Here is a 23,886-nt window from a genome sequence, read left to right as displayed (position 1 = left end):
TGACAAAGTAACAGTAGGTAAGTATTGAATGCGTAATTAATGAGGAGAGAGGAGAGAACCTTTTATAGGTGAGGAAGAGGTTGATCTTCTCTTTGTTTTCGATGTGGGACTGATGTGCTTCAGTCCCCAGCTCTGGGAGCTTCTGATGCTACCTTGGCGCGGCGCGTGGCGGCGCGTTGGCGGTGATCTGGGGGTGATCCGCCGCCGAGGTTGTAGCCCGCCTGGCGGTGTGTTTGCATGTCATTCCTTTGGTTGGAATTAGTACCTTTGGCGGTCGAATGAGCGTGGCCCATTATAGCTAATTATGCTTGCAAATGTACATGTGTGTACACAGAAGGAACTTCCTGGGTTTCCAACTCGACGAATCCTCCGGTAGAACAATCACTTGTGCCTCCTCTTCTGACAGATCTAGCCTACGTACCAGATCTCCCAACTCATCCTCCATTCTTACCAGTAGAGAACTAACCCACACGAGCCACTTGCAGAACCAATCGAACAGAAAGAACATAAGTTGTAACTCGAATCAACGTAGAAAACAACAGTCACCTTTGGCACAGATGTGCACAAAGGAAACCCTAACCCACCACGCTAGAGAGAAAAGCGAGAGGGAAGGGACAAAAATAGGGGCATTTTACTACTATTAATATAATAAATGGAACCGGGCGTGGGGCTGAGCCTCCCAGCTAGGCTGGGTTCCAAACCCCTTATTCAAAAAAAGAAAATGGGGGATGCGGCTTCAAATATGGTACAAATTCTTGTTTACCGGTTCCTACAAGGTGAAGCTTAATGTTCATAATGCCAGCTGATATTATGTAACTTGGGCTTATACTGCTTCTATGTTCTGTACGTAGAGCATATACTATAGTACTCTCCATTTCCTTCTAGTTTGACCATCATATCTCCATTTCCTTCTATTAACTTCCTATGTAAACCCAGCAAAAGATCGAGGGAAGAAGAAAGGAAAAGGTGAGATCTGATTACATCTGTATCGAGCCTTCGTATCTTTTACCTAATTTTATTCAAGTTTTGTTGGATTTTTTTAGGTTCTTTTTAGCTGCTTCATATTGTTTTCCATTTCTGGGCTTTTTATTTAGTGTTATTATAACAGTTTGCTTACGTCTACCAAAGAATAAAGGTGTGTTGTTCTTACGAAGATCTTTGATGTGCTTTTAGTGGTGAATGATATTGATTATCTATCATGAAGACTATTAGTTATTGCTTTCATTATATGGATTTAAATTTGGTATTGAAAGTTATAATCTTTGAAAGGTACCAGTATTGAATATGCTTTGTTGGATTAGGCACTGAATTTATGCTGTAGAAGCGATCGAGTTCTTGACAACCCAATTTGCTTGCTTCGACCATAGAAAACCTAATTTGCTGCCGCATCTCTCATCTCTTTGATTTCGGTTCCAGAGCTCCTCTCCGGTTCAGGTTGGTGACATTTATTTTCCCTTCTAGATATTTTTCAGGTTTTTCTTATCTCAAAGTGGTGAATCTCTCTCTCTCTCTCTCCCTGTGTGTGTGTTTCTGTTCATGCAATTACTTGTTGAATCGAGCCTAGATAAAAAAATAGTGTTTGTATCTTTCTCATTTACTAAACTTGTAAGATTAGTTGATTGGGTTTATGGTTTAGGGTTTAAGCTTCTGCCTCAAGATTGGTACCTGAATTTGCAACACCCTAGGAGATTTTAGTGTCCTTGACTTTGACAAACAGAAAGGTAGATATACATTTGCCTTATGTTGAATCCTTTTAATGTTTTGATACTGCCCTACAATCAAAAGAATTAACTGTGCAAGTCTCTGACTTATAGCTTCTCATCACCAAATTGGGTTTCACAGGAGAATGGCCGAAAAGAACTAAGAGGGATAAAAATCAGCTCTTGCAGGGTTGAGTGCTCCACGCCGTAAGTTGTTTCTTCCCTACAGTTTCAATTGCTGTATGTTGGGGGTTCTATATTACCTTCTTTGCAACTTTATACATGATTTATGATTGTTTTATGTTTGTGCTCCAGATCGCAGACTTTTGAACCAAAAAAAGAGAGTTCTGCAAATAAAAAGGTAGAAAATACATGCATGTCTGTGATACCTTTCTATTTCTGTAGTGCCTTTTTATCAGCCAATCAGTTGCCTATGGCTCTTTTTATTTCTAAATCTAAGGTTTCACAGGTTGACATCCAAAACAAGACGAGCAGGTATACTACACCCCTTTCAAGTTTGAGTGCTTGAAGCTGTAAGTTGTTGTTTCTTGCGCTTCCCTATAATTTCTATTTTTACATGTTGGGATTGTTTTAAGTCTTTCACGCAGCTTGATATCATTTCTGATTGTTTGATGTCTCAGAGATTTTGAACTCGGAGGAGAGAGTGCGACTAAGATAAAGGTTCAATACATGTGCTTTTAAGAAGTTGTTTTATGTTCATAGTGCTTTTCAATCCAATGAATCAATTGGCTTCATCGACAGTTTCTGATGACAGAACTTTCGGTTTTCTGATGACATGTGTCGTTTGTTTTGCAGTGAGGAAGTGACGTTCCACATTCACCTGTTATGTATGCACATCTGATTGTGGAGATCGACAAGGCAAAGTTATTTGTAGATACTTCCAAAGTAGGCATGAGGTGTAGGATCACCTGGCGAATGCAGGTTTCAGGCCATATGACTCCATTCTTTCTGAAGTAGAAAGGTGAGTTTGTGAGCTGAACCCTTTGTGCATAGTGAACATTTTTTCACAAGAGTGGTGATCTTGTACATGTAATCACATATACAGCTTCAATAGCAGTCACAGTCCAATGCCAGATTATGACTTCTAGGCTGTAATAGTTAGGCGGACTAATTTTGTGAATTTCGTGTATTTGAATATTGGTGAATATGTATTAAATTGATATTGAAAATTAATCTAATGTATTTATTTCTTTTTTTCCCAAATAAAAATTTAAAATATTGCATGCAATTTGCATGCCAGATTTTTTTTTTATTAATAATTCGCACCTTGCGACGGCAATGTTCCCGTCGCGAATGACCTTTGGCTACCGCAAAGTTTCCTTGCGACGGCCTAAATACCGTGGCCAAAATTCATGCGACGGTGTAATTGCCGTCGCAAATAGCAATGGCGACGCCACCAACGACATCGGTAATTTTGCCGTCGCCTAGCCGTCACCGTTGGTCTTTTGCGACGGCAATTTGGCTTTTGGCAACGGCCTTGCGCCGTGGCCAATCGAATTCTTTTTTGTAGTGTGACTACGAACATAAACAAGTATTAGAGAAACTTATGTGTCGCTCTAGTGGGTTGTATGCAACCACTATTCGAGTTATTGAATCCAACCATGTCATGAGAGATGACTTATGGGATTCTAACACATATAGGCTTTGGCACGACCGTTTGGGACCCCCAGATCATGATATGATGATCCATGATACTAAATACTTCACACGGACATCTCTTCTTTAGAACGAAGAGAAGTAAGAATCAAAAGTCGATTCAAAGAGAGCATTGCACCGCCGCTGCGCCTTGGAGCGCCGCCGCCATGCACCACCGGCCGGCCAACGCTGGCGCCGTGATCCCCCTGCGGAAAAATCATGGCTTTGACGCCATGTATGGAGACTTGGCTCCCCTCTCTACTTCTCAAAGTAAATTGTGACATTGTGGCTCAACCAAAACCTTCATTGGTTGATTATAAGGCCAATATTTCGTTCTATAAAGCCTGTTTTTTTAAGGATCACGACCATCCTATGCAAAGGACACTAAAGAAATAATTTCATTCTTACAAAGAATCCAAGGGGATTCTATGGATCGACTCAACCAACTTGCGGACTGCTTAGATGTTTTATGTTATTGGTTGATATGCGGACACGCTGGTCACATGTCGCGCTATCATCCACTCGTAATGCTGCTTAAGATGAACTCCTAGCCCAAATCATATGGCTACAGGCTCACTACCCGGATCATCCCGTTAAGTCAATTCGACTTTAAAATGCTAGAGAGTTTACATCGAAAATTTTCGATGACTATTGCATATCATTGGGTATTGATATCAAGTATCATATTCCCATGTACACACCCAATTGGTCTCGCGGAAAAGCCACCATTAAATGGCTACGATGGTAGCCCAGACATTGGTAATGCGCACCAATATTTCCGCTTGGGTTATGCAATATCGCATGCAGCTATGCTAATTCATCTATGACTCATAGCAGCCACTCAACTTTTATTTGTGTTACAGCTAGTGACTGGGTTCTAGTCTAATATCTTGTACTTATGCATATTTGAGTGTGCGGTTTATGTGCCAATTGCGCCGCCACAGCGCATCAACATGAGTCATTGCAACGAATGCATATATATTTGTGTTGGACATAAGTCTCAAACTATAAGTCCGCTATGTAGAACCCTTGACAGGCGATCTCTTTTTCGCTGGATTTGCGAATTGTCACTTTGATGAGACAGTCTTCCTGTCGTTAGGGAGAGATTAGAACGTCAATGTTCAACAGGAACGACAGGAATTGTCGTGGTCTATCCCCACTATGTCTCATCTTGATCCCCTAAAAGTGACGAGATCACATATACCTGCTGCAAACATGTATGCAAGGATTGATGTCCCCACAGGAGGACATGGTGCCACCTAGAGGAGATAGGTACGGCACCACTACCATGGATAGTGGTATGGTGACGCCACAAGGTGGCATAATGGCGTCATAGGCCATGGGTTCCGCTAGAGAGCGTAGGAGACCCATTGGTTCGATGGATTCTCGCCCTAGGAAGAGAGCGAGTTTGGTACAACTTGATCCATTGATTATTGATACTCAAAATCCGTCTCATGAGAATATTCTGGATTGTGGTTATGTCCAAGAGACATCGTTGGGGGACGCCTTAATGTTAGAACCAATTCCTGAGAATATAGAGATCTCTACGAATTACACTAGTGTACATGAAGACGTGGAATTATTGAGACCAATGACATCGAACCTTACTCCGTTGAAGAATGCCAACGTAGAGAAAATTGGCCTAAATGGAAAGATGCGATCCAGGTTAAATTGGATTCACTAACGAAGAGGAAGGATTTCGGGCCTGAGATGCCAACACCTCCTAACATAAAACCTATTGACATTAATAGGTCTTCGTTAGATAGCGTGATGAGAAAAAGAGATGATAATCTCGCGTTATGGCGCAAGGCTTCTCACAAAACGCCCTGGAATCGACTACGAGAAGACATATTCTCTCATAATGGATGTCATTGCACTCCACTACCTTGTCAGTTTGGTAGTTTCTGAATAACTGAACATGCAGCTTACGAATGTGGTCATTACGTATCTCTATGGGGATCTAGATACGGAATATAATGAAAGGTCTTGTGTACTTCATTTACCCAAATCAAGTAGCTCTTGACCACAGAGCGCGTTTGCAATGAGGGTGAAACGCTCACTAAAGTGACTACTTGATTGGGAAGTGATATGATGAACTATGCCCCTGCGTTTTCAAGACAAGTTCTGGATTTGCAATTGTCACGGTTTATGTTGATAAACATAATTGGAACCCTTGAGAGTTAAGGGAAACCGCTGAACACCTGAAATCCGAGTTTGAGATGAAGGACCTTGGGAGAACACGTTTTTGTCTAGATTTAGAACTTGTATACCATGTCAATAAATGCTTTGCATTTTGATAAAGTCAAAGATGCACTCCCATGGTCATCTGTAGTCTTGACCCTAAGAGGGATACGTTTCGTCCCAGGGATGATGACGAAGACATGTTAATTGGCAGAAGTGTCTTACCTAAGTGCAATAGGCGCATTATTGTACTTAACACAATACAAGACCGGACACCTCATTTGTTATGAACTTGTTGGCTAGATGTAGCCCTGCGCCAACGCAACGCCATTGGACTGGTATAAAGACAATCTTTCGTTACTTAAAATGTAAGATAGATATGGGCTTGTTCTATCCCTGCAGAGAGAAAAGAATGACGGAAGAATGAGAACGGATCTCATTAGCCCAAGTGGCACCGTCCAAGACGCAGTGATCGGCAAAGCCGCCGGTCACCCATCCTCCTCCCTTACATCAAAACGATGATGATGTTTTGATGGATTTTGCTGATGTAGGGTATCTCTCTGACCCTCACAAAGGTCGCTCCCAAACGGGTTATGTCTTTACCATGGGAAGCACTGCGATATCTTGGAGGTCTACAAAGAAGACCCTCGTTGCTACTTCCTCAAATCATGCAGAGATTATCGCTCTACATATATGAAGCCGTGCGAGAATGCATATGGCTAAAGTCTGTAATTAGACACATTCGAGGAACTTGTGGTTTGAAGTCTACTACAGATGAACCTACATGCATTTATGAAGATAATGCAGCTTGTATTGAGCAAATGAAATTAGGTTTCATCAAGGGCGACAACACCAAGCATATATCACCTAAGTTCTTTTACAATCAGCAACAACAAGCACTCCTAAATATTGAAGTGAATCAAATCTGATCAGAGGATAATGTAGCGGACTTATTTACTAAGTCGTTACCAAAATCCACCTTCGAGAAACATGTGAAGAGCATCGGATTAAGAAAGTTATCCGAACTCCCATGATTGTAGCAATCAGGGGGAGGTATGATGTCTACATGTTAGATCTCGAAGAGTGAAGGACTTGTTGTGCTCTTTTTGTCCTTCGACCAGGGTTATTTTTGTCCCACAGGGTTTTTGTTACCTGGCAAGGTTTTTAGTGAGGCAACGATCAAAGCGTCATCACCAAGTTTGAACGGCACAAGGGGGAGTGTTGAAGGAAGTCGACATCATGTGTGCCTCTTCAAACTAGGGTTTAGTCCTAGAGTTGTAATAGGAGAAGGTTCTAGGTTTCCTAATTATGTTCGGATTCTATTACCTTTTATGTACTATGTAATTCCCTATATAAAGGGCTCCTATTATCAATGATATGACACAATTCTCTCTGCAATTCCATTTTTACTACAACATAAGCAACCAATGTGTTTGGTAAAACTGAAAACAACATTTTTTTTTTTAAGCCATAGCTCTTATGGAAGCAGCTTATTTTTATTGTAATTCTTTTAGTTTCAAGTTAGGTAAAACACTTTGCCACTATAATTAGTTTTTTTTTTAGAAATAGATAACTTCATTAACTTATCCATGGCCAGAAGGCACATACATCACAAGCTGTCTCATACCAACAGTTCTAGATGGCACAAGCTGCTAAGCAAATGACAAGTGACCCTCACTGCAGACAAATGCGCTCACTTATTAAAGTGCCTAGCTAAATGCTCAAAACCCAAAACTATCTAAGCTTCTTGTTATAGCAACCTCAATCGCCTAGAGACCTCAATTGGTGTACAATTAGAGAAGCTAACTTACATAGCACTAGACTCTAGAAAGCAAATACTAGGCACAGAAAAACGGGAAAGTTAGAGTTTCCTTTTGCCCTTAGCTTTAGGGCAAGCCTCTTGACAATTGAGCAGAAATTCAACCACACTGTCTCCTGGATCCCAAATCCAACCCAAAGGAGAATCTGAACCCAACATATGGGCTGAGTTGGGCCCAGCAGCCCAGGAACCCGTTGCAGTCGTCGACCGTCGCCGAATGCATACGTCATCCATACCCAGTGTAGCCACCATACTAGCTACCTCCAAACCGCCAGACCCGAGATTCCGAGCAGCCAAAAAAGCAACTCCGAACAGCCAAGCCAGCGCTACCAGCAAATCAACCCAGAAAGCAAGCAATCCCGCGCGCCACATGCAACCAGCCCACCCCCGTGGACCACACTAGCGGCTTCGGCATCAGCCGCTGCGCTACCCGCCGAAGCAGGACTCAGCCACCGCACTGCAGCGCTGCCACCAGCAACCTTGACCCGCCATCAACGACCTGCCAAACCCTAAAGGAATGGTGCCCCGGTCCATACCAGATCCCATATCTCCTCCTCAGACTATGATCCCGAAGACGTTTACGTCTCGACCCGAGAATGAAGAGGATCGCCACTACCGCAACCCACCATTCCTTACACCGAGAATGGAACCGATCCGCTGCAAGGCATAAGCGTTGAGAGAAACCTGGGACTGGAGGTGCCGAAGACCTCCCTGGAAGCAGCCTACAAGAGGCGGCGCTAGGGTTTGGAGAGGGCACGCTCTCGCTCTCGCTCTCGGCGCTAGGGTTTTGAGAGGGCACGCTCTCGCCACTATAATTAGTTAACCAAACACTTAGCTGTTTTACTTAACAACTATTCATTCTCATATCACAACATATATAAGCCAACTTATCTTATAAACAGTAGTATCAAACTAGCCCTATGTAAGATCGGCTATGTTATTGACTTTATATTGATGATGACTAACTATGCACTGAGTTTGTCCTGATAGGAAAAAGAAAATCATACATGTTGAACTCCATTGATGTTTGCAATTAACTTTGCATGATTACTTCACTCAAGTAAGTATTTGCTTGAGTTTTTGGTTGAATTAATCTTTAATCGGTGGATCGGTAATCCAATGATTCTCATTGTATTTCATAATAAACTAATTGAATCTTGAGTTTTCCAAAACATATCACTAAATTTTAGAACGAACAACTCATACAGGCTAATATAGAACAAGAGCCAACTGTGAGGATCTCACTTGAACCAGCTGTTCTTATATGCTGGTGTTGCTGGATTCTGGAAACTATTTTTTAGTTAAAAAGATAAGAGGTAACAACCTGTTGCCTCATCATGATTGATCCAATTTTATCACTCTTCCTATATTATGACAAATAAGATTTACCGTCAATAGAAAATGTTCTTATATGCTGGTGTTGCTGGATTCTGGAAACTATTTTTTAGTTAAAAAGATAAGAGGTAACAACCTGTTGCCTCATCATGATTGATCCAATTTTATCACTCTTCCTATATTATAACAAATAAGATTTACCGTCAATAGAAAATTCTCTTTCCATTGGGAGGTTTTCAATTTCTTGTGCTTGGTTTGATGTGTGCATTTGTATTTAATATTCCAATATGACAAATTTCTAATGAACTTCCATACAAATTTTTGTACTTTTTTTATAATTGGTCGATTGTATTGTTATTTCTTCAAAGTTTTCTACAATTAAGAAACTTGAATAATACAATAAGATGCTTCCTCCTTTTGTGATTGGCAATGGAGGATAAGTGTTTTATCACCCAAGCTAAAAGCTAAACTCCAAGTTAGGTTATATGATAAAGATCACAGCTTACTACTCAATTACATTAAAATTATAAAGAAGAAGGAGGAGGATTTACAAGTACATTGTTATTACAATGATGTACTATTCAATCCAAGTTTGATCAACATCATTAAGGTACTCCATCATTTTTTATTAATGATTTGGTGATGAAGCCGATGGTTAATAACACCTAACGTACTTGAGAAATTAGACAAAAGTTGTGAAGACTTCAACAAACTCTTCTTATCCTCGAATTGCTAGTCATTTTCATTTGAAGTTTAGCTTCATTAACCTAATCAAAAGGAAAATTCTCCAGTGCATTAACGTACTAATATATACATACCAAGAGTAAATCCCGATACTTGAACTGTAATCGATCAAATCATACCAGAAAGAAAGAGATTCCCTCAACATTAGCACCTATGAGTTCATAAGTTGGCAGGTACCTAAATTCCCCCCCCCCCCCAATATATATATATATATATATGGAGCCGTTCAGAAGAGGATGTCCGCACAGACGGAAAAGTGTGGACATCCCTCCTCCGGCCTCGATCAGGAGGTGATGGCGGCGCTGCGGTTGCCAGTGCCGAACCAGGCCTCGATGTCGAGCCTCTGCTTGCCGCTAGAGTCGTCTATGAAGAGTTCGAAGTTGACCTCGATGGGCTTCCATGGTTTCAGGCTAGCTCGTCGCGCACGCCTTCGATTCCGATCAGCTGAGCCTTCACCTTGATGGTGACGCCATCCGGGATGTCCAGAGGGTTCGTTCGGCAACCGCAGCGCCTGAAACGCCGCCTGATCGAGGCCGGAGAAGGGACGTCCGCATTTTTCCGTCTGTGCGGACTTCCGCTTCTGATCTGGCATATATATATGTGTGTGTGTGTGTAACGAAAATATGGAGAGGGACACCAATTTGTTTGACAGCGAAATTAATTGGTAATTTTGTATTGGTCGATTGATGATAAACATGTACTATTACGGGATTTACCCTAATTTCAAACTTCTTATGAAGTAGTTGACTCGCTCCATATAGTAAACTAGCTAGCCCCTTGCCAAATGCACCACTGCATTGTGCTCGATCGTTTGTATCAGTGTATCTGAATGTAGCCTTTAGCCAAATCTCACTGCATCAAGCTAATTCTTTGTTACTGATCTATACTATTACCAAGTAAAATGAGTTTGTTTTCCAACTGTGTGCAAACCCTTTTTACTTCGATAGACTTTAATAAATTAAGTGCGTTATCTATCTATCTATCTATATTATTATTAAAAAAAAAGAGCTTGTAATAATTAACAAAACAAAGAATTAAAAGTTAACCAACGATTTTATACTTATTTTACACACTTTTTTCCTCTTCATTAGTAACTGAATTATCTCTGGTAACTTCCTTGTCTCCATGCATGGGATATGGGAAGTGTCTAGTGTACCTAAACGGAGCCCCTAGCCGGCGAGCAGAATCTCACTAGAGAAGATGGGACTAGAAATAGTCTTCCAACGGAAATATCTTTTAAATTCCATGGCTGTACTTTGGAGTTCCTATGGTTTTTAAGCCACACCCTCCAGTTGCATCATTTTCTTTCTTCAACATCATCGTGGTAGTTGAGCTACAGTGGACTTTCCCTTTTTGTGCTTCCATTTGTTTGTTGGAACGAATCTATCAATTTGAAGTGGTTGAAGTGGGGGAGATTTCATCAGCCAGCCGTTGCAGAGAGATATAATAAGAACATGTCAACTCAATGAAAGTCAATTGTTCATAGTTTATAATAAGAACTTTTTTTAAGTGTTGATGTTTTATTTTCGGGTTATTATCACAAATGGTACCTGAACTTATCTTCTATTTTATCGATGGTACCTGAACTTCAATTTTGATCACAACCAGTACCCGAACTTTTTGATTTCATTTTAAATGGTACCTAAAGCCACCTTCGGTCACTATTCCGGCCAAAAAAGCCAAATCTAAAAAAAAAAAAAAAAAAAAAACAAGTTCAAGGCAAGTATATTACCAAAAAATCATCACTATATATGATTGCAACCCTTGAAATCATCAAAAATCATCACTATGATTGCCTCCCATGCCGTTTTTAGTCGGAATAGTGACCGGAGGTGGCTCTAGGTACCATTTAAAATGAAATCGAAAAGTTCGGGTACTGGTTGTGATCAAAATTGAAGTTCAGATACCATCGATAAGATTGAGGTATAGTTCAGGTACCATTTGTGATAATAACCCTTTATTTTCCAGTTAAAATACATGATATTGTATAGCAATTATATTTTTCTGTATTTCAGTTTGAAATGTTAATAGTGCAATACCTCAAACTTGTGTCAGAATGACCCTGAGCTACAAGGTTTGTAAGACTGGCTGTGATGGGAAAATTTTCTGCTCGACTCGTCCAATGGGTGCACAAAAATGAGTCACAACCATAACTTCCCTTCCCTTCCTTCCTAAGGCCTCAACACTATACTGTCAGAGATGAACGAGCCCACATGAAATCGAAATTAAAATCGATCAAGTATGTTAGCAATGTAAACTTTTGCACACAATAGCGCTAATGTGGGACTCAACACTCCGATCACATCTATTTTCTGATGTTCAATTACAGAACTAAACTACAACTACAATAGTTCAACACATTTGATCGTGCTACATACGTTTTCTGTTTTTCTGTTTCAAACCATTTGACACGACAATGTCCAATTTCTCTTGGAAGTCCCATACAAGGTAAAGGATTAAAAGACTCCGGACCTTCCCTTGTGCTGAAAAATTCTAACCCCAAAGACTCATCAAGCCAATGAAGGTCCCTGTACTTGGAGAAGTCCTTTTCAATAACAGCTTCACGGAAAGAGCATACCGTAAACTTCAACCAAAGGAGGGAAAAAGAAAAGAGAAAAAATTGTTAGAAGACTGACTCTTTATTATTTTATAACAAGAGCCATTGAGGGGAGAGACTATAATAATTCCTTTGAAACTGAAATATAAGTCTGTATACGGCAAGCCCATTTTTTGTTCCAATGAATCGAAGCAACATCACTAAGAGTGAATGCAACCGAAATATTTTAATCCCAATTTGCTTAAATAAAAAATGAGAGGATTTTAGGACTTTGTCCATATGGAAGTTCTTGCCTTAGGTATCTCCAAACGGCATCTGTGTATATATCCCCTCTCTCTTAGAAAACATAGTTTACAATTACAGAAGATTGAGAAAAAGAAAAAAAGAAAAAAAGAGAAAATTTTTGTTCTAGAATTTTATAAAAACTGTTTGGGTCTTACATATAACAATATTTTTGCCAAGAGAATGTCGAAGAATGTTGAGCAGAGAATTGTCTGCGGTCAGAAGACTCGGTGTGGTTAAAAAGTTTTCCTTTACATCCCAACCTTTCTCATCCCCCCAACCAAACAGATTGCTCTGACTGATCAGCTCCCTTTGTTTCACTTCCATTGCTCCATTTTGCGTGTCTCAGTGTGGACTTTTCAATCAACTTGGAAAAAGGTATGAATGAAGAGGTTTACTATCAGGGTTTTTGAGTTTAGTGTGGCTTTTTTTCTTTCATCTAGGTTTGAAATAGGTACGAGCTACTGATTTTTGAATGTCTTATGTGGGGTTTCAATTAACTACAACTACTGAAAATCAGATTTTCATACTTTCACTTGTTTGGATAGAATCATACTCTGGTTTTTGACTTGGCTTTGCTTTGGGATGTGTCATGATTTTGGGAGCATGGGGATTAACACTTGTCTTCATACCATTCTCTATATGTTTCAGTTTCTTTCTGTTTGTCCATTTCCTGGAGGTTTCCACTAGTTCCTTGGCACCCAGTGAACAATACCTTAAGCTTTTCAATCTTGATCTTCTAGTTGCTTTAAACCACTTCTGCAGCAACAGTGATTTTCTGGTGTTTTTTCCTGAAGGGTTTTACATATATAACTGTGTTTTTGATCCAATGTTCTTAATATGTTGGCTTCTAACATCAAAATCCTCTAAGAAAATCTTCTGTTTTTATCAAGCAGTAGTGAGAATTGACATGGGGAGGAACACTGCTGAAATTGTTACGAAAGCAGGGTCTGAGGTATGTTGCTTATATAAAGATCTTCTTCATTTCCTATGATCTAAGAGCTCTAGTTCTTTTAGAAAAATGTGTAACAATTTTAGTGATAATATGAAAAAAATTAGGCTATGAAGGAAGGTCAATGCAAAAAATCCCTCTTTGCTTCTATATACAAACCAACAATAGAAGATGGCAGACCAAGAAGTATGGTTATCAAGGTAAATCTTGAACCCTTTTAAAGCATGTTTAATTTCTCAAATTCAATTTCAGATATTGATCTCAAATAAATCTGGATCTGACTAGAGTTTAAATGGTTAAATTTTGAATACAACAGAAAGTACATACCATGATTCCGCCTCACATTATTGCTGAAGCCATATCAACACTCCATGGTGATGGCCTAGATCTGAGATGGTCAGGCCCCATTACACCAGCTGAAAGGGAATATGTTCAGCAATATGTGTTGGCAAAGTACCCACATTATGCGGGTCTTGTTGAAGGAGAAAAGTTCGACTACTCTAGCATTTGCATCAATGAAGAATCTCCTGATCCGCTCACTCCTGATGATAAGAAAAAGTCACCATGGGGCACCACTTTGAGGGAGTCCCCATCACCATTCTCTGGAAGCAATCTTCCTGACTTGGACAGGACTCAGTTGGAGACATCAAGGTTGCTTGACATCCTCACCAAGAAATCCTCCTTTCCCGGAAGCTTCATCTCAATCCCTGAGGTGCAAGCTCGAAACAAGGTCTTGAAGCACTGTGGATTGCCTGATGATGAGTACCTTGTTCTCTTCACCCCAAACTATAGAGACGCCAAGGTGTTGGTAGCGGAGAGCTATCCATTCTATAGGGGGAACTACTACATGACTGTTATTGGAGGAGATGAAGAAGAAGAAGAAGTCATAAAGGACTTTGCCGGTTACAAGGATTCCAAAGTGATTGTGGCACCAGAGTCTTGGTTGGATTTGAGGATCAAGGGTTCACAACTAAGCCAGTATTTCAGGAAGAAAAGCAAGCACAAGCTGAAAGGGCTCTTTTCTTATCCAGCATTTATAAATGGGATTCATCACTCATTGCATTGGATTTCAGAAGCTCACCGCAACTCATGGCATGTTCTTCTTGATGCAACTGCACTGGTCATTGGGGAGGACCACTTGAATCTCATGCTCCACAGGCCTGACTTTGTTCTGTGTAGTCTGGACAACTCTCATGGCCAGACTTCAAAGATCACCTGCCTTCTGGTCAGGAAGAAATCCTTCGATACTACAATGCCTCCACCACAGATCAATGAGTGATGAGTACTAAATGTATCTAATGTAAAAATATGTTAAACAGATTTGAGCAGACACCCATAATCAGTTATTTTTTTAACTCTGAACAAAAGGGAATATGAACATTAGGGAAGGGGGTATAATTACTAAGTTCACCGAATTTTCTATGACTACGGAAATTTAATTGATTGAAGCACAATAAAATCTTTTACTGATGTCAGTCCATGGACATGTTGAACTTAAATTCCTATCTCCATAAGTATTATACTTAGATTAAGATCTCTCATTCTAAGCATACACAAATATCAGTGTTTAGCTAACGAGATTTTGCAACTTCTGTTTCCTTAATATTTGTTTTACATGCTTCCTAATTTAGGTGTTAAGTAATTGTCATTTCACATTCATTGGATGCTAGTTTAATGATATTAAGAACATAGTTGTCTGCAACAATGCAACTTTGACCGCTCTCTTTTTGTTTCTAGCTATGGTCATCCTATATAAAGTGTATCCCCAATTTTCTCAAATAAGTCATGGAAATAGACATATACAAATCGTTGTAGGCATAAAGATCATCATAAACAAAGTTGTGAACCAAAGACTTGGTACAACAAATGATTAGTAGCACTAACACTTTCATCAAATCATATGGAAACTAAGAGGCACATTTTCAAATATGAGTAAGGTGATTCGTGATTGCTATACAACCAAAGGCACATTTTGATATTTCTTTTTGAATAACTGAATTATTTCAGTAAAAGCCACAAAGAAAAACAGTATTTCTAGCCTGTGTGTCTCAAAGTAGTTCAAAAGAAATACCAGAAGCACAAAAAGCATGTCAATAGAACACATAGAGGCCAACCTCATGGGAGTTTTGAGCCCTGTCCCTATCTGAAGCACAAGGAGATCTGTTCTATCTTTCGCAATCTCAACTCGCTTTCTACATCAATTGATATTGAATCAATAGAAAGGACGACTGAGACTAGTTCCCCTTTGGAAGACCCTGCATTATATCGCCCTCTGATAGTATAAATCAGCTCGCCCAGACAAACACATAAAGTTGGCAATCTGTACTCTGATACATATTTTATAAGGACTAATGACATCCATGAGCACCCAATCTTGCAGCAAATATTAGCGTGCAACTGGTGAGAACGTCTATGTGAAATTCAGAACATTCAAGGGATCACAGCACATTGGTCAAGCAACACAGTTTCTTTCCATTATTGTAAAAAACAGAAAGAATAACTTCATTTATTCAATCTACTGACATTATCTTATAATGTGTTTATGTACATTGGGATCACATATAATTTACTCTGATTATCCTGAACAAGAACTCCGAAGGTGTCATTTGACCAGCATTATGTTAGCTTGTCAATACAATCTTCAATAAGTGCTGCGCAGTGCATATTGTTACTCCACATTTGAAGGTTGGTTTTCTCCCTCATGTTCCTGGTAGGGAAAAAAATATGAAGCATGAATAAGGTAATGCAAATGAAAGAGCTCCTGTTCGTATGCACTGATCAAACTTAGCCATCAGTATCACTAAGGTCTTTCAAGAACAACTAAAAGCAGTAATATTTTGACTATCATGAATTTGCTTCATTAATAGGCTCACGACTCAACTTTGCACAACGTATACTTACACTCATTGTTAAGTATATACTCACTTAGGTCTATTTAGTTTGAATTAATTTATTATACTTCATACCAAAAAAAAAAAGGGTCAATTATTACATACACACATGACAACAAGAAAGAGAGTTATTAACCTCTTGAAGGACATGAGCTTGTGAGAGAGAACTGAGTTGGCAGCTTTCCATATTTGCAAGTAGTTGGATTACAGTTTGCAGATGAGGCAGACTGCAAAAATTGTAACCATGTTAGGAAAACAGCACTAAAAGATAGCTATCCTGCAGTTGCAGATTATTACTAGTGCATGGACATGAGGCATATTTATTTTCAATCGAAACAAAATGTCATTCTGATATATATCAGCACTACTTAGTAATGCAATACGATGAATGCCATTAATTTATTTATGGTCAGTAAGACTACATAATCTAGCCTCACTTGATGATTATCAAACCAGTTATCAGGGTTTTACTTTTAAAGCCTATCAACTATTCCGATCACTATTCTGTCTACGTAATAAGCAGCAATACCCAAGTGGCTTGGGAACATGGATCAATGGCAAAACATGATGTGTAAGCATGCATCTTGTTGAGTCAGATTGCTGGATGTTTGAAATATATGTATTGGTAATTCGTCAAACAATCAAATTATAATGTTTTGATCCCACAGTTATATAAGCTTATATTTCTTAGAGGAATACTAAGCGAAAGAATTTAGCAACACATTAACAGTGTTAATTAAAATTCCTCAATGAACAAAGAGTTGCTTTATGCAAAGCATAAAGCAGCATGCGACAAAAGATTTGGCAAAAGAAAGCCTACATGAGTACAACCTTTGCAACCCAGTTTCCATATGTGCATCCAGAGATGAAATGACTCGAGGCATCTGCTCCAATAACTGCAAGAAAAAGCAACAAACACAGGAAGAGGTAAATAAAATCTACATGTGATTGTTATAGTCAAGATCATCTTGGCAAAAGAAATTAGCATACATGTCCAGTATTCTTGATTGTAGATGATTTGAGCAAAAGGTTCTTTGGAAGCTTTATCAGTTGGGCCTGCAGAAGAGAAGAGATCAGAATATGTAACCATGCAAAATAGGCAAACGAGGCAAAGTCAAGTGGCACTACATAGACATACTGCAAACTGATGACTCATGACCTCTTTACTGTTTTACATTACTGTCCAGTTACCTTGCGGGAATGAGCAAGTCACATTGCACTATAAATATAGATATAGACATATAGTTACATTCCACATCTGAAAAGTTGCAAGCAAGAGAACTTTCACAAGAGTAAACATTCCAAAATACAGATTTAGAAGAGTTATATTATCAGGCTGCATACGGCGCCAAGGCTCCTCTGAGTCCAGGCCGGCCTAACCCTCATAGTTGCTTACTGATGCTTTTGATCCATCTGACACCCCATCTCTTTTGCGGTTTGCCAACAAGAAGTACTCTCAAGGATAAAAGTAGAAACAAGAGTGATGTTGGGGACACTTATGTGTACTGACTTGAATAGTTTCCCCTCAAACTCATTCCTTCTCCTTCCAGACACATATTTCCATCTCTGTCACAGACTCTATCTTTTAACAATAATTCTCATGAAGACTTACTCTACCCACCAAAATTACAGCCTTCAGCTTCCTAATAGGAAGCCAAGGCATCTCCACTCCCTCGTCCTTCCAAACGTCTTTATTGCATCATCACGGTTTCAAGGTCAGATTACGATTATCTCAACACCCCTTTCCTCACGGCCTCAACAATCTAACCAAAACAGAATCAACACTCATTTGAGCAAAGAAATTACCGTTTGAAACACCTGCCAATACGTACCCCCAGAAGTAGTAACAACACATTCCTTAGCTTCTAACCAAAGCATTTTAATGTTTCATTGTTCCATACGCCCACTTGTATCAGATTTTACAATCCCTCAACATCCTTAACTATTTTCCTTCTCTACCCATCTTTCCATTACATTCTTCCTCCATTATTTGTACTATCTTTCAGCTAAACCACCCCAGCCATATGAAATCAGTTCAAAATTAAATCTTCAAAATGTATTGAAAAACATTCTCTGCAATGTATGCACCATTCCCAAATCCAATGAAAGCCCAGTTGTCAAATTGGTTTGATATTAAAAAAAAGAAGACAATTTGATGACTTTCCATTGAAGCTTCCATACATATTGAGACAGAGGAATAAAGAGTAGGAAGGTGATACCTGGGAAGGCGAGGACTGCTGCATGAGGTGGAGGAGGTTGGAAGTGGATAGTACGGCCTGAGAAATCTGATCGGAGACCATGTTTTTCGCCGTGTTCTCTCTGCTGCTGCTGCTGCTGCTTCTTCCACCGGAGGTTGAGCTCGCCATTCTTCTCCACCTGTGTCGAGTGTCGGATTTTTGGCCAAAATAGAAAATATAACATAGATTTAAATCACAGAAAAGTCCCTAGAGTTTAGTGTATTTGTACTCTTCCCGCGAATTTTATGTTGGTCGACAAATAACCCCACTTCTTGCCTAACAAAAAGTGAAAAAGGAGACAAATATTTGAGAGATTTTTAGGTAGGGAGGTGTTTTGGGTATATTGTTTTATTAAAGGAGTTTTGTCCATTTACACCATTTTTAGAGATTTTTTTCTTACTTACTCCATTAAGTTTTTTTAATTCTCTCTTACCCAAAACACTCTAAGGAGGTCTTCCCTAATACCCCATTAAGATTTTTTTTTTTGTTTTTTAATTTTTTTTAATGTCATTTTACCCTTACCCCTTTGTTACTTAGAGAGAGAGAGAGAAAATGGAAGAGAGAGAAACCATGGGAGACTTCGCCGGAGTCCGGTCACCGGCCGCCGGAATCCGGTCACCGGCTACCGGCCACCGGAATTTGCTGAAAATCTCACCGGAAAGTTTTTTTTGCCCCCAATAAACATCTATTGCCCCCTAATAGAGGGGCAATAGACCTTTATTGCCCCCCAATAGACATCTATTGCCCCCATAGTCTATTGCCCCCCAATAGACGACTATCAACCATGTATTGCCCCCCCAATAGATGACTATCAGCCATGTATTGCCCCCCAATAGACGACTATCAGCCATGTATTGCCCCCCAATAGACTTCTATTGCCCCCCAATAGGACTTTCAGTTGCCAAAATGAGAACTAATCTCCCTAAATTTAGACAAATAAAACTTTGATTATAGAAAAAAAAACAAGGAGATTACATAAATTCAAAACGTCTATTGCCCCCCAATAGCCGTCTATTGCCCTCCAATAGAGGGGTAATAGACGTCTATTAGAGGGCAATAGACATTCAAAACTTTTTTTTTTCGTTCCTTCTGTCCTGTTACTTAAAAAAAAAAAAAAAAACTAGAAATTGATTTGGGCACCCAGAGAAAAGCTCTAGGCACCCAATCACCTCTCTCCTCTGCCACAGCCTGGGTCGAGCACCGGCGGCGTCCAGGAGGCCATCGAAGACTTCATGTGGTCGTCGTTGTCAGCGCCAGCCGAGCTTGGGCGAGCTGCAGCAGAATCCGGGCAAAAGTCGACCCGCACCGGCGAGGCGGTTGGACGCCGTCAAGCTCACCGGCGAGTTGCACGGAATCTGGGCGTTGCAGCAGTTGGACGCGGTCGTTGTCAGAGCAACAGCGGTTGGACGCGGTCGAGCTCACCTGCGAGTTGCAGGGGAACCTGGGCGAGAGGTCGAACCTCGCCGAAGTTGGAGATCCGGGAGCGATGAGAGAGAGAGAGAGAGAGAGCAGATCGGAGAGCGATGAGAGAGAGAGAGAGAGAGAGAGAATTCAGATCGTGGATAGAAGAGAGAGACATAGAGGCAGATGTAATTAATTAATTAAGTGAAGGGCAAAACTGTCATTTTGCTTTAAACAGGGTAGGTGGGAATAAAAATTTGTTGCTGGGGCAAGTGGGATACTTTTTGTCAATTTTTGTGCTTTAGGTCAACGACCCTTTATTAAAAGAAGGAAAATTTCGGGATATACAATTTTACTAGATTTATATCCATTTAAAGCATGAAGCCTATCCTAATCCTGTTGGGGGATTAATTATTTTAGCAAATTACTGATAACTACAATCTCGTGCAAATAATTCCCACGCGCAGAGTCCAAGGGACCTATTTCCTTGCGGTGAGCTGATAAAGCTCATGTAGACACGCTTCCAAATTCTTTATTTTTTACTGACGAAAATGTCCCTTAACACACATGAGGAAGACAAATGAGATAGAGGGAGAGAGAGAGAGAAAGAGAGAGAGGGGGAAAGGGAAAGAGAAAGAGAAAGAGAGCTCGAGAGAGAGAATAGAGAGAGGTGGAGAGAGAGAACAGATCTGGATCGGGTCAATCAAGGAGATGAATTTGAAAATCTCACTCAAATATGAAGTTTGATTTGTAAGCCAGAGAGAAGAGATCTAGATCGGTATCGATATTCGGATCGAGATTGAGATCAATCAAGGCGATGAATCTAAAGTTTTCATGCATACATGAACGTTGAATTATAGATCTAACACTTTGAGGTATGTTTTTCTGTATTTTGAATTTTTCAATTCCATTTCTATTGAAATTCACAATGGGTTGTTTTGCATGTGGTTTGTCTTGTTAATTCAAACTTACTTTTTATTATGGTCATGGTGTGAAATCAAATGCTAGCTGATATATATAATTGATTGTTCTTTTTCCTGGTTAATACTTAATACATCTGATTTTACTTAATCGTTGGTGTTTAGGTTTTCACAATTCTGTTTTCATGAAGCAATTGGTTAATTAAGTCTCTTCTTGCAGGTATTTTAATTTGTATCCAGTGGATGAGGTAGATTTTTTGTTCATATTACACAGTTTATTACCATTACATATAATGACGGTAAAGTTCTTAGGAACTCTAGCTATCTACTAAATCCCTACTGACCCTCATTAGCAATTGACATGTTCCTACTGACCTACAATAGGATTATTTTATTCCTACTGATCCTTAGTAGCAAAACCTAGACCCACATAGGCGTGTATGGTTTGCTATTAACCCTCATAGGCATATCTGATTTGTTATTGAGCCTCAATAGCCATATCTGATTTACTATTGAACTTTAGTAACCATATATGAATTGTTATTGAACCTCAGTAGCTATGTTTGAGTTGTTATTGACCATCAGTAATGATATTTGATTTGTTATTGAATGTTAGCAACAATTGTGTGATTGTTGTTACTGGTGAATGTTTGTGTGTAGCAGTTATGTTTGAAGCATTTATTTTTAGATTTTGTGGTTGAATTTTAAGATTCTGGTGTATTGATTAGCTAATCCCTTTGTTACTGAAGGTCAGTAACATTTGTGAATATGGTCTTGTGGAGGTACTCACTTCATGATTATTCTTCTTGTGTTATATATTCAGATCAAGGCTGCTATTGAGGTTTCCAACACATGGATGAGGTTGTTCAATATGGTTTTTGGGGTCGACCTAGTGGGACAACTGAATTTTGAAATTTCATTATTTTGAGTCAATTTGTGAGGAACTTGTAGTAGTTTACTTACCTTTTTATAATAAATGGAACCTTGATATTGTCATTTCTATAGAAGCTTAATTTTAATTACAATTAGAGCTTTGATTATACTTATTCAAATTCCTTTTTTTGTTATTGTTTTTAGTAAGTATACTGACGGTCAGTAACAATGTTAGTAAGTATACTGACGGTCAGTAATAACATTAGTGAACATAGTGAGAGTGACTATCCATGTTTGTAAGTGCACTTATTCAATAAAAATACCAGTTACTAACTGGCAGTAGCATTGTCGAAAGATTCTTAGTAGCCATCGTAAATATATTGAGTCTCAGCAGCAGTTTAGCTTTTACTCTTAAGTGAGAAAAAATATTGCTTATAAGCTTTTAAGACTCCACAATTCATCTTGTTGATTTTCGTTGGTTACTTTGTTTAAGATTCATTTATGGATTCTTTTTTTTCCTTTTGGGTCCTTTTCTTTACTTCCTTTGATTTGTATTTGGTAGTAGACAAAGTTTCTCATTGCTACTAACAATCAGTAGCAGTATCCATTTTATTACTACCGTCGGTAGCAATATACTTTTTGTTGCACTTTGACAAAATTTATGTTATTTTGAAATTTTATGGTTTTATTATTGTTATTGAACATCAGTAGCAATATCATAATCATGGTTCTGCCTCAATAGCAGTAGTCTATCTGTCACAGTTTAAATCTATTATGGACATTGTATTTTCTAATAATGCAGTTTAGGCAAAAAATTAGTGTTGAAATGAAGCGCAGCCAGAAAAATGAAACAACTAATTCTCTCAATATGTTACTGACCCTCAGTAAGTTTCTAGTTAGTTCTAAAACAGAATACAGAGATTCAAGTGAGTACTTTTTGGTAGAACAATGATAAACTCGTAATACTGATAATAATAGTCAACTGGCTGGCAATCTGGCATTAATGAGCTGGTAGTTAGGTACAAAGGGAAAGAAATAGATGCGGTGGCATTCTCATAATTAATTACAAATTTAATGTCTAATGTTTAATTTCAGTTCCTCTCCATGTTTTGATTGTAGATTTGTAGCCGCACGGGTTTCCAGTTCCCCCATTTTGCGCATGGTCGTTTGACCATTTGACTTTACCTTAATGGTAAATAGCTCTAATTATTTTTGGGTGGCTATTTCTTTTATCTAATTGTGTTTCTTTTTCTTTTTTTTTTCTCTTTTGTTCTTTCGATCATAAAAGAAGATCTCCAATGCCGAATTGATTTGAAGGTTGTTGTTATATGTGTATATGGAATGAATTTGTCATCGGTGCCTCTCAAGATCTCTTGATAACTGGTGATTGTCCAGTGTCGTGCAATTTTCATCACGGTGGCAATGACGTTATCGCAGCGTCCTTCTATTTGCTGGGTAATTAAGTTCTTGAATGGCCACTTGTATGGACTTTAGCCTGTGGCGTCTTTCGTTTAGGCTTACTTGTAGTATGTAATATTTGCTCAAAGTTGGGTCTTTTGTGTATTCCTTTTTCGGTTAATGAAGTATGATTTGTTCCCCAAAAGAAATCTATTCAAATATTTTGTTTACTAGAATTCCTTGGAGTTTTTACCAAATGTCTAGATTTAATTTTTCCTCTATAACAATTTAAGCTTAACCATTTAAAAAATAAATTGTCAGTGAACTGTGTCCTATTGATCAACTGGTATAAATGTGGTCATATGGAGGTCATATATTTAATCTCACTGACATCATGTATGAGTGAGATGATGAGTTTTTTTTTTTTTTTTAACGCAAATGGTGTCAGTCCATTATAGTAAAGTAGGAAACATTATAAATATGACTCACCCGGACTTTGGACAACGACAAAAGAGAGCCATGAATGAATAATCTAAAGCAAGCCCTAGACTACTCAAACATAATGTAACCATAGGATTAAGCTCCAATGATTCGAGTAACCTTGACACTACTAAGGAAGACTCCGAACGCAGCCAAGACCCTTCCTTAATTTTATGCATGTTCTCAAAGAAGAACCCTACACAGAGGGGGCTTCTCCGGGCTCAACGAAATAAAAATAAAAACTTGAGGCCCAAAAGACCAATATTGAACTAATCTACGAGCCCAAGCAACAACAAGCCCATGATCCAGATCCAGCCCTTGATCCACTTCAGCCATACTGACGTCAGTGGTCGTACCTCCCGACGTCGCCGGAACCCTAGAGAAGCTCACAAGGCCTCCAAACCACCTTCGTTGCTTAAACCTGAGTCTACGCCTCGAATCTCAGCGCCAAGGTCACCAA

General features: G+C 39.2%; 2 protein-coding genes and 2 long non-coding RNA genes across 5 annotated transcripts; 3 read left to right on the top strand and 1 right to left on the bottom strand.

Moving 5' to 3' along the window:
• Positions 1-721: 721 nt before the first annotated feature.
• Positions 722-2,856, top strand: LOC133707298 (uncharacterized). Its single transcript, XR_009845042.1, has 8 exons — positions 722-966; positions 1,302-1,434; positions 1,616-1,721; positions 1,843-1,907; positions 2,023-2,061; positions 2,170-2,233; positions 2,342-2,381; positions 2,517-2,856. It is a non-coding gene; the product is annotated as an uncharacterized LOC133707298 (long non-coding RNA).
• Positions 2,857-12,355: 9,499 nt separating this feature from the next.
• Positions 12,356-14,810, top strand: LOC133707134 (uncharacterized). 2 transcript variants are annotated; one of them, XM_062132672.1, is made up of 4 exons: positions 12,356-12,652; positions 13,171-13,229; positions 13,334-13,426; positions 13,543-14,810. In XM_062132672.1, the coding sequence occupies exons 2-4, from the start codon at positions 13,185-13,187 to the stop codon at positions 14,503-14,505; spliced, it is 1,101 nt and encodes a 366-aa protein (XP_061988656.1). In that variant the 5' UTR covers positions 12,356-12,652; positions 13,171-13,184; the 3' UTR covers positions 14,506-14,810. The 2 variants fall into 2 exon arrangements, with proteins under 2 accessions (XP_061988656.1, XP_061988657.1); XM_062132673.1 differs by having other exon boundaries at positions 13,313-13,426.
• Positions 14,811-15,674: 864 nt separating this feature from the next.
• LOC133744752 (tobamovirus multiplication protein 2B) lies at positions 15,675-20,126 on the bottom strand. The gene is made up of 6 exons (XM_062172804.1): positions 20,112-20,126; positions 18,337-18,561; positions 17,108-17,173; positions 16,949-17,013; positions 16,254-16,344; positions 15,675-15,933 (listed from the first exon to the last, which is right to left on the bottom strand). The coding sequence occupies exons 1-6, from the start codon at positions 20,124-20,126 to the stop codon at positions 15,895-15,897; spliced, it is 501 nt and encodes a 166-aa protein (XP_062028788.1). The 3' UTR covers positions 15,675-15,894.
• A 215-nt stretch (positions 20,127-20,341) lies between these two features.
• LOC133742019 (uncharacterized) lies at positions 20,342-21,841 on the top strand. The gene is made up of 3 exons (XR_009862323.1): positions 20,342-20,630; positions 20,896-20,923; positions 21,499-21,841. It is a non-coding gene; the product is annotated as an uncharacterized LOC133742019 (long non-coding RNA).
• Positions 21,842-23,886: the final 2,045 nt, after the last annotated feature.

The sequence above is a fragment of the Rosa rugosa genome, chromosome 4, assembly GCF_958449725.1.
Source record: "Rosa rugosa chromosome 4, drRosRugo1.1, whole genome shotgun sequence".
In the NCBI taxonomy this organism is placed as follows: Eukaryota; Viridiplantae; Streptophyta; class Magnoliopsida; order Rosales; family Rosaceae; genus Rosa; species Rosa rugosa.
The sequence above is the reverse complement of the archived record's forward strand: the minus strand, read 5'-3'. Positions and strand labels throughout refer to the sequence as shown.

Bases quoted from the DNA above. Each gene is read 5' to 3' on its own strand.
- LOC133744752 (XM_062172804.1), bottom strand. The intron at 17,014-17,107 runs GTATGCTAATTT...TTTTTCTTGCAG, and splicing joins CAATCAAGAATACTGGACAT to TTATTGGAGCAGATGCCTCG. The intron at 16,345-16,948 runs GTTGTACTCATG...CAATTTTTGCAG, and splicing joins ATGGAAACTGGGTTGCAAAG to TCTGCCTCATCTGCAAACTG.
- LOC133707134 (XM_062132672.1), top strand. From the start codon at position 13,185: ATGGGGAGGAACACTGCTGAAATTGTTACGAAAGCAGGGTCTGAG. The intron at 13,230-13,333 runs GTATGTTGCTTA...GAAAAAAATTAG, and splicing joins TTACGAAAGCAGGGTCTGAG to GCTATGAAGGAAGGTCAATG. The intron at 13,427-13,542 runs GTAAATCTTGAA...TGAATACAACAG, and splicing joins CAAGAAGTATGGTTATCAAG to AAAGTACATACCATGATTCC.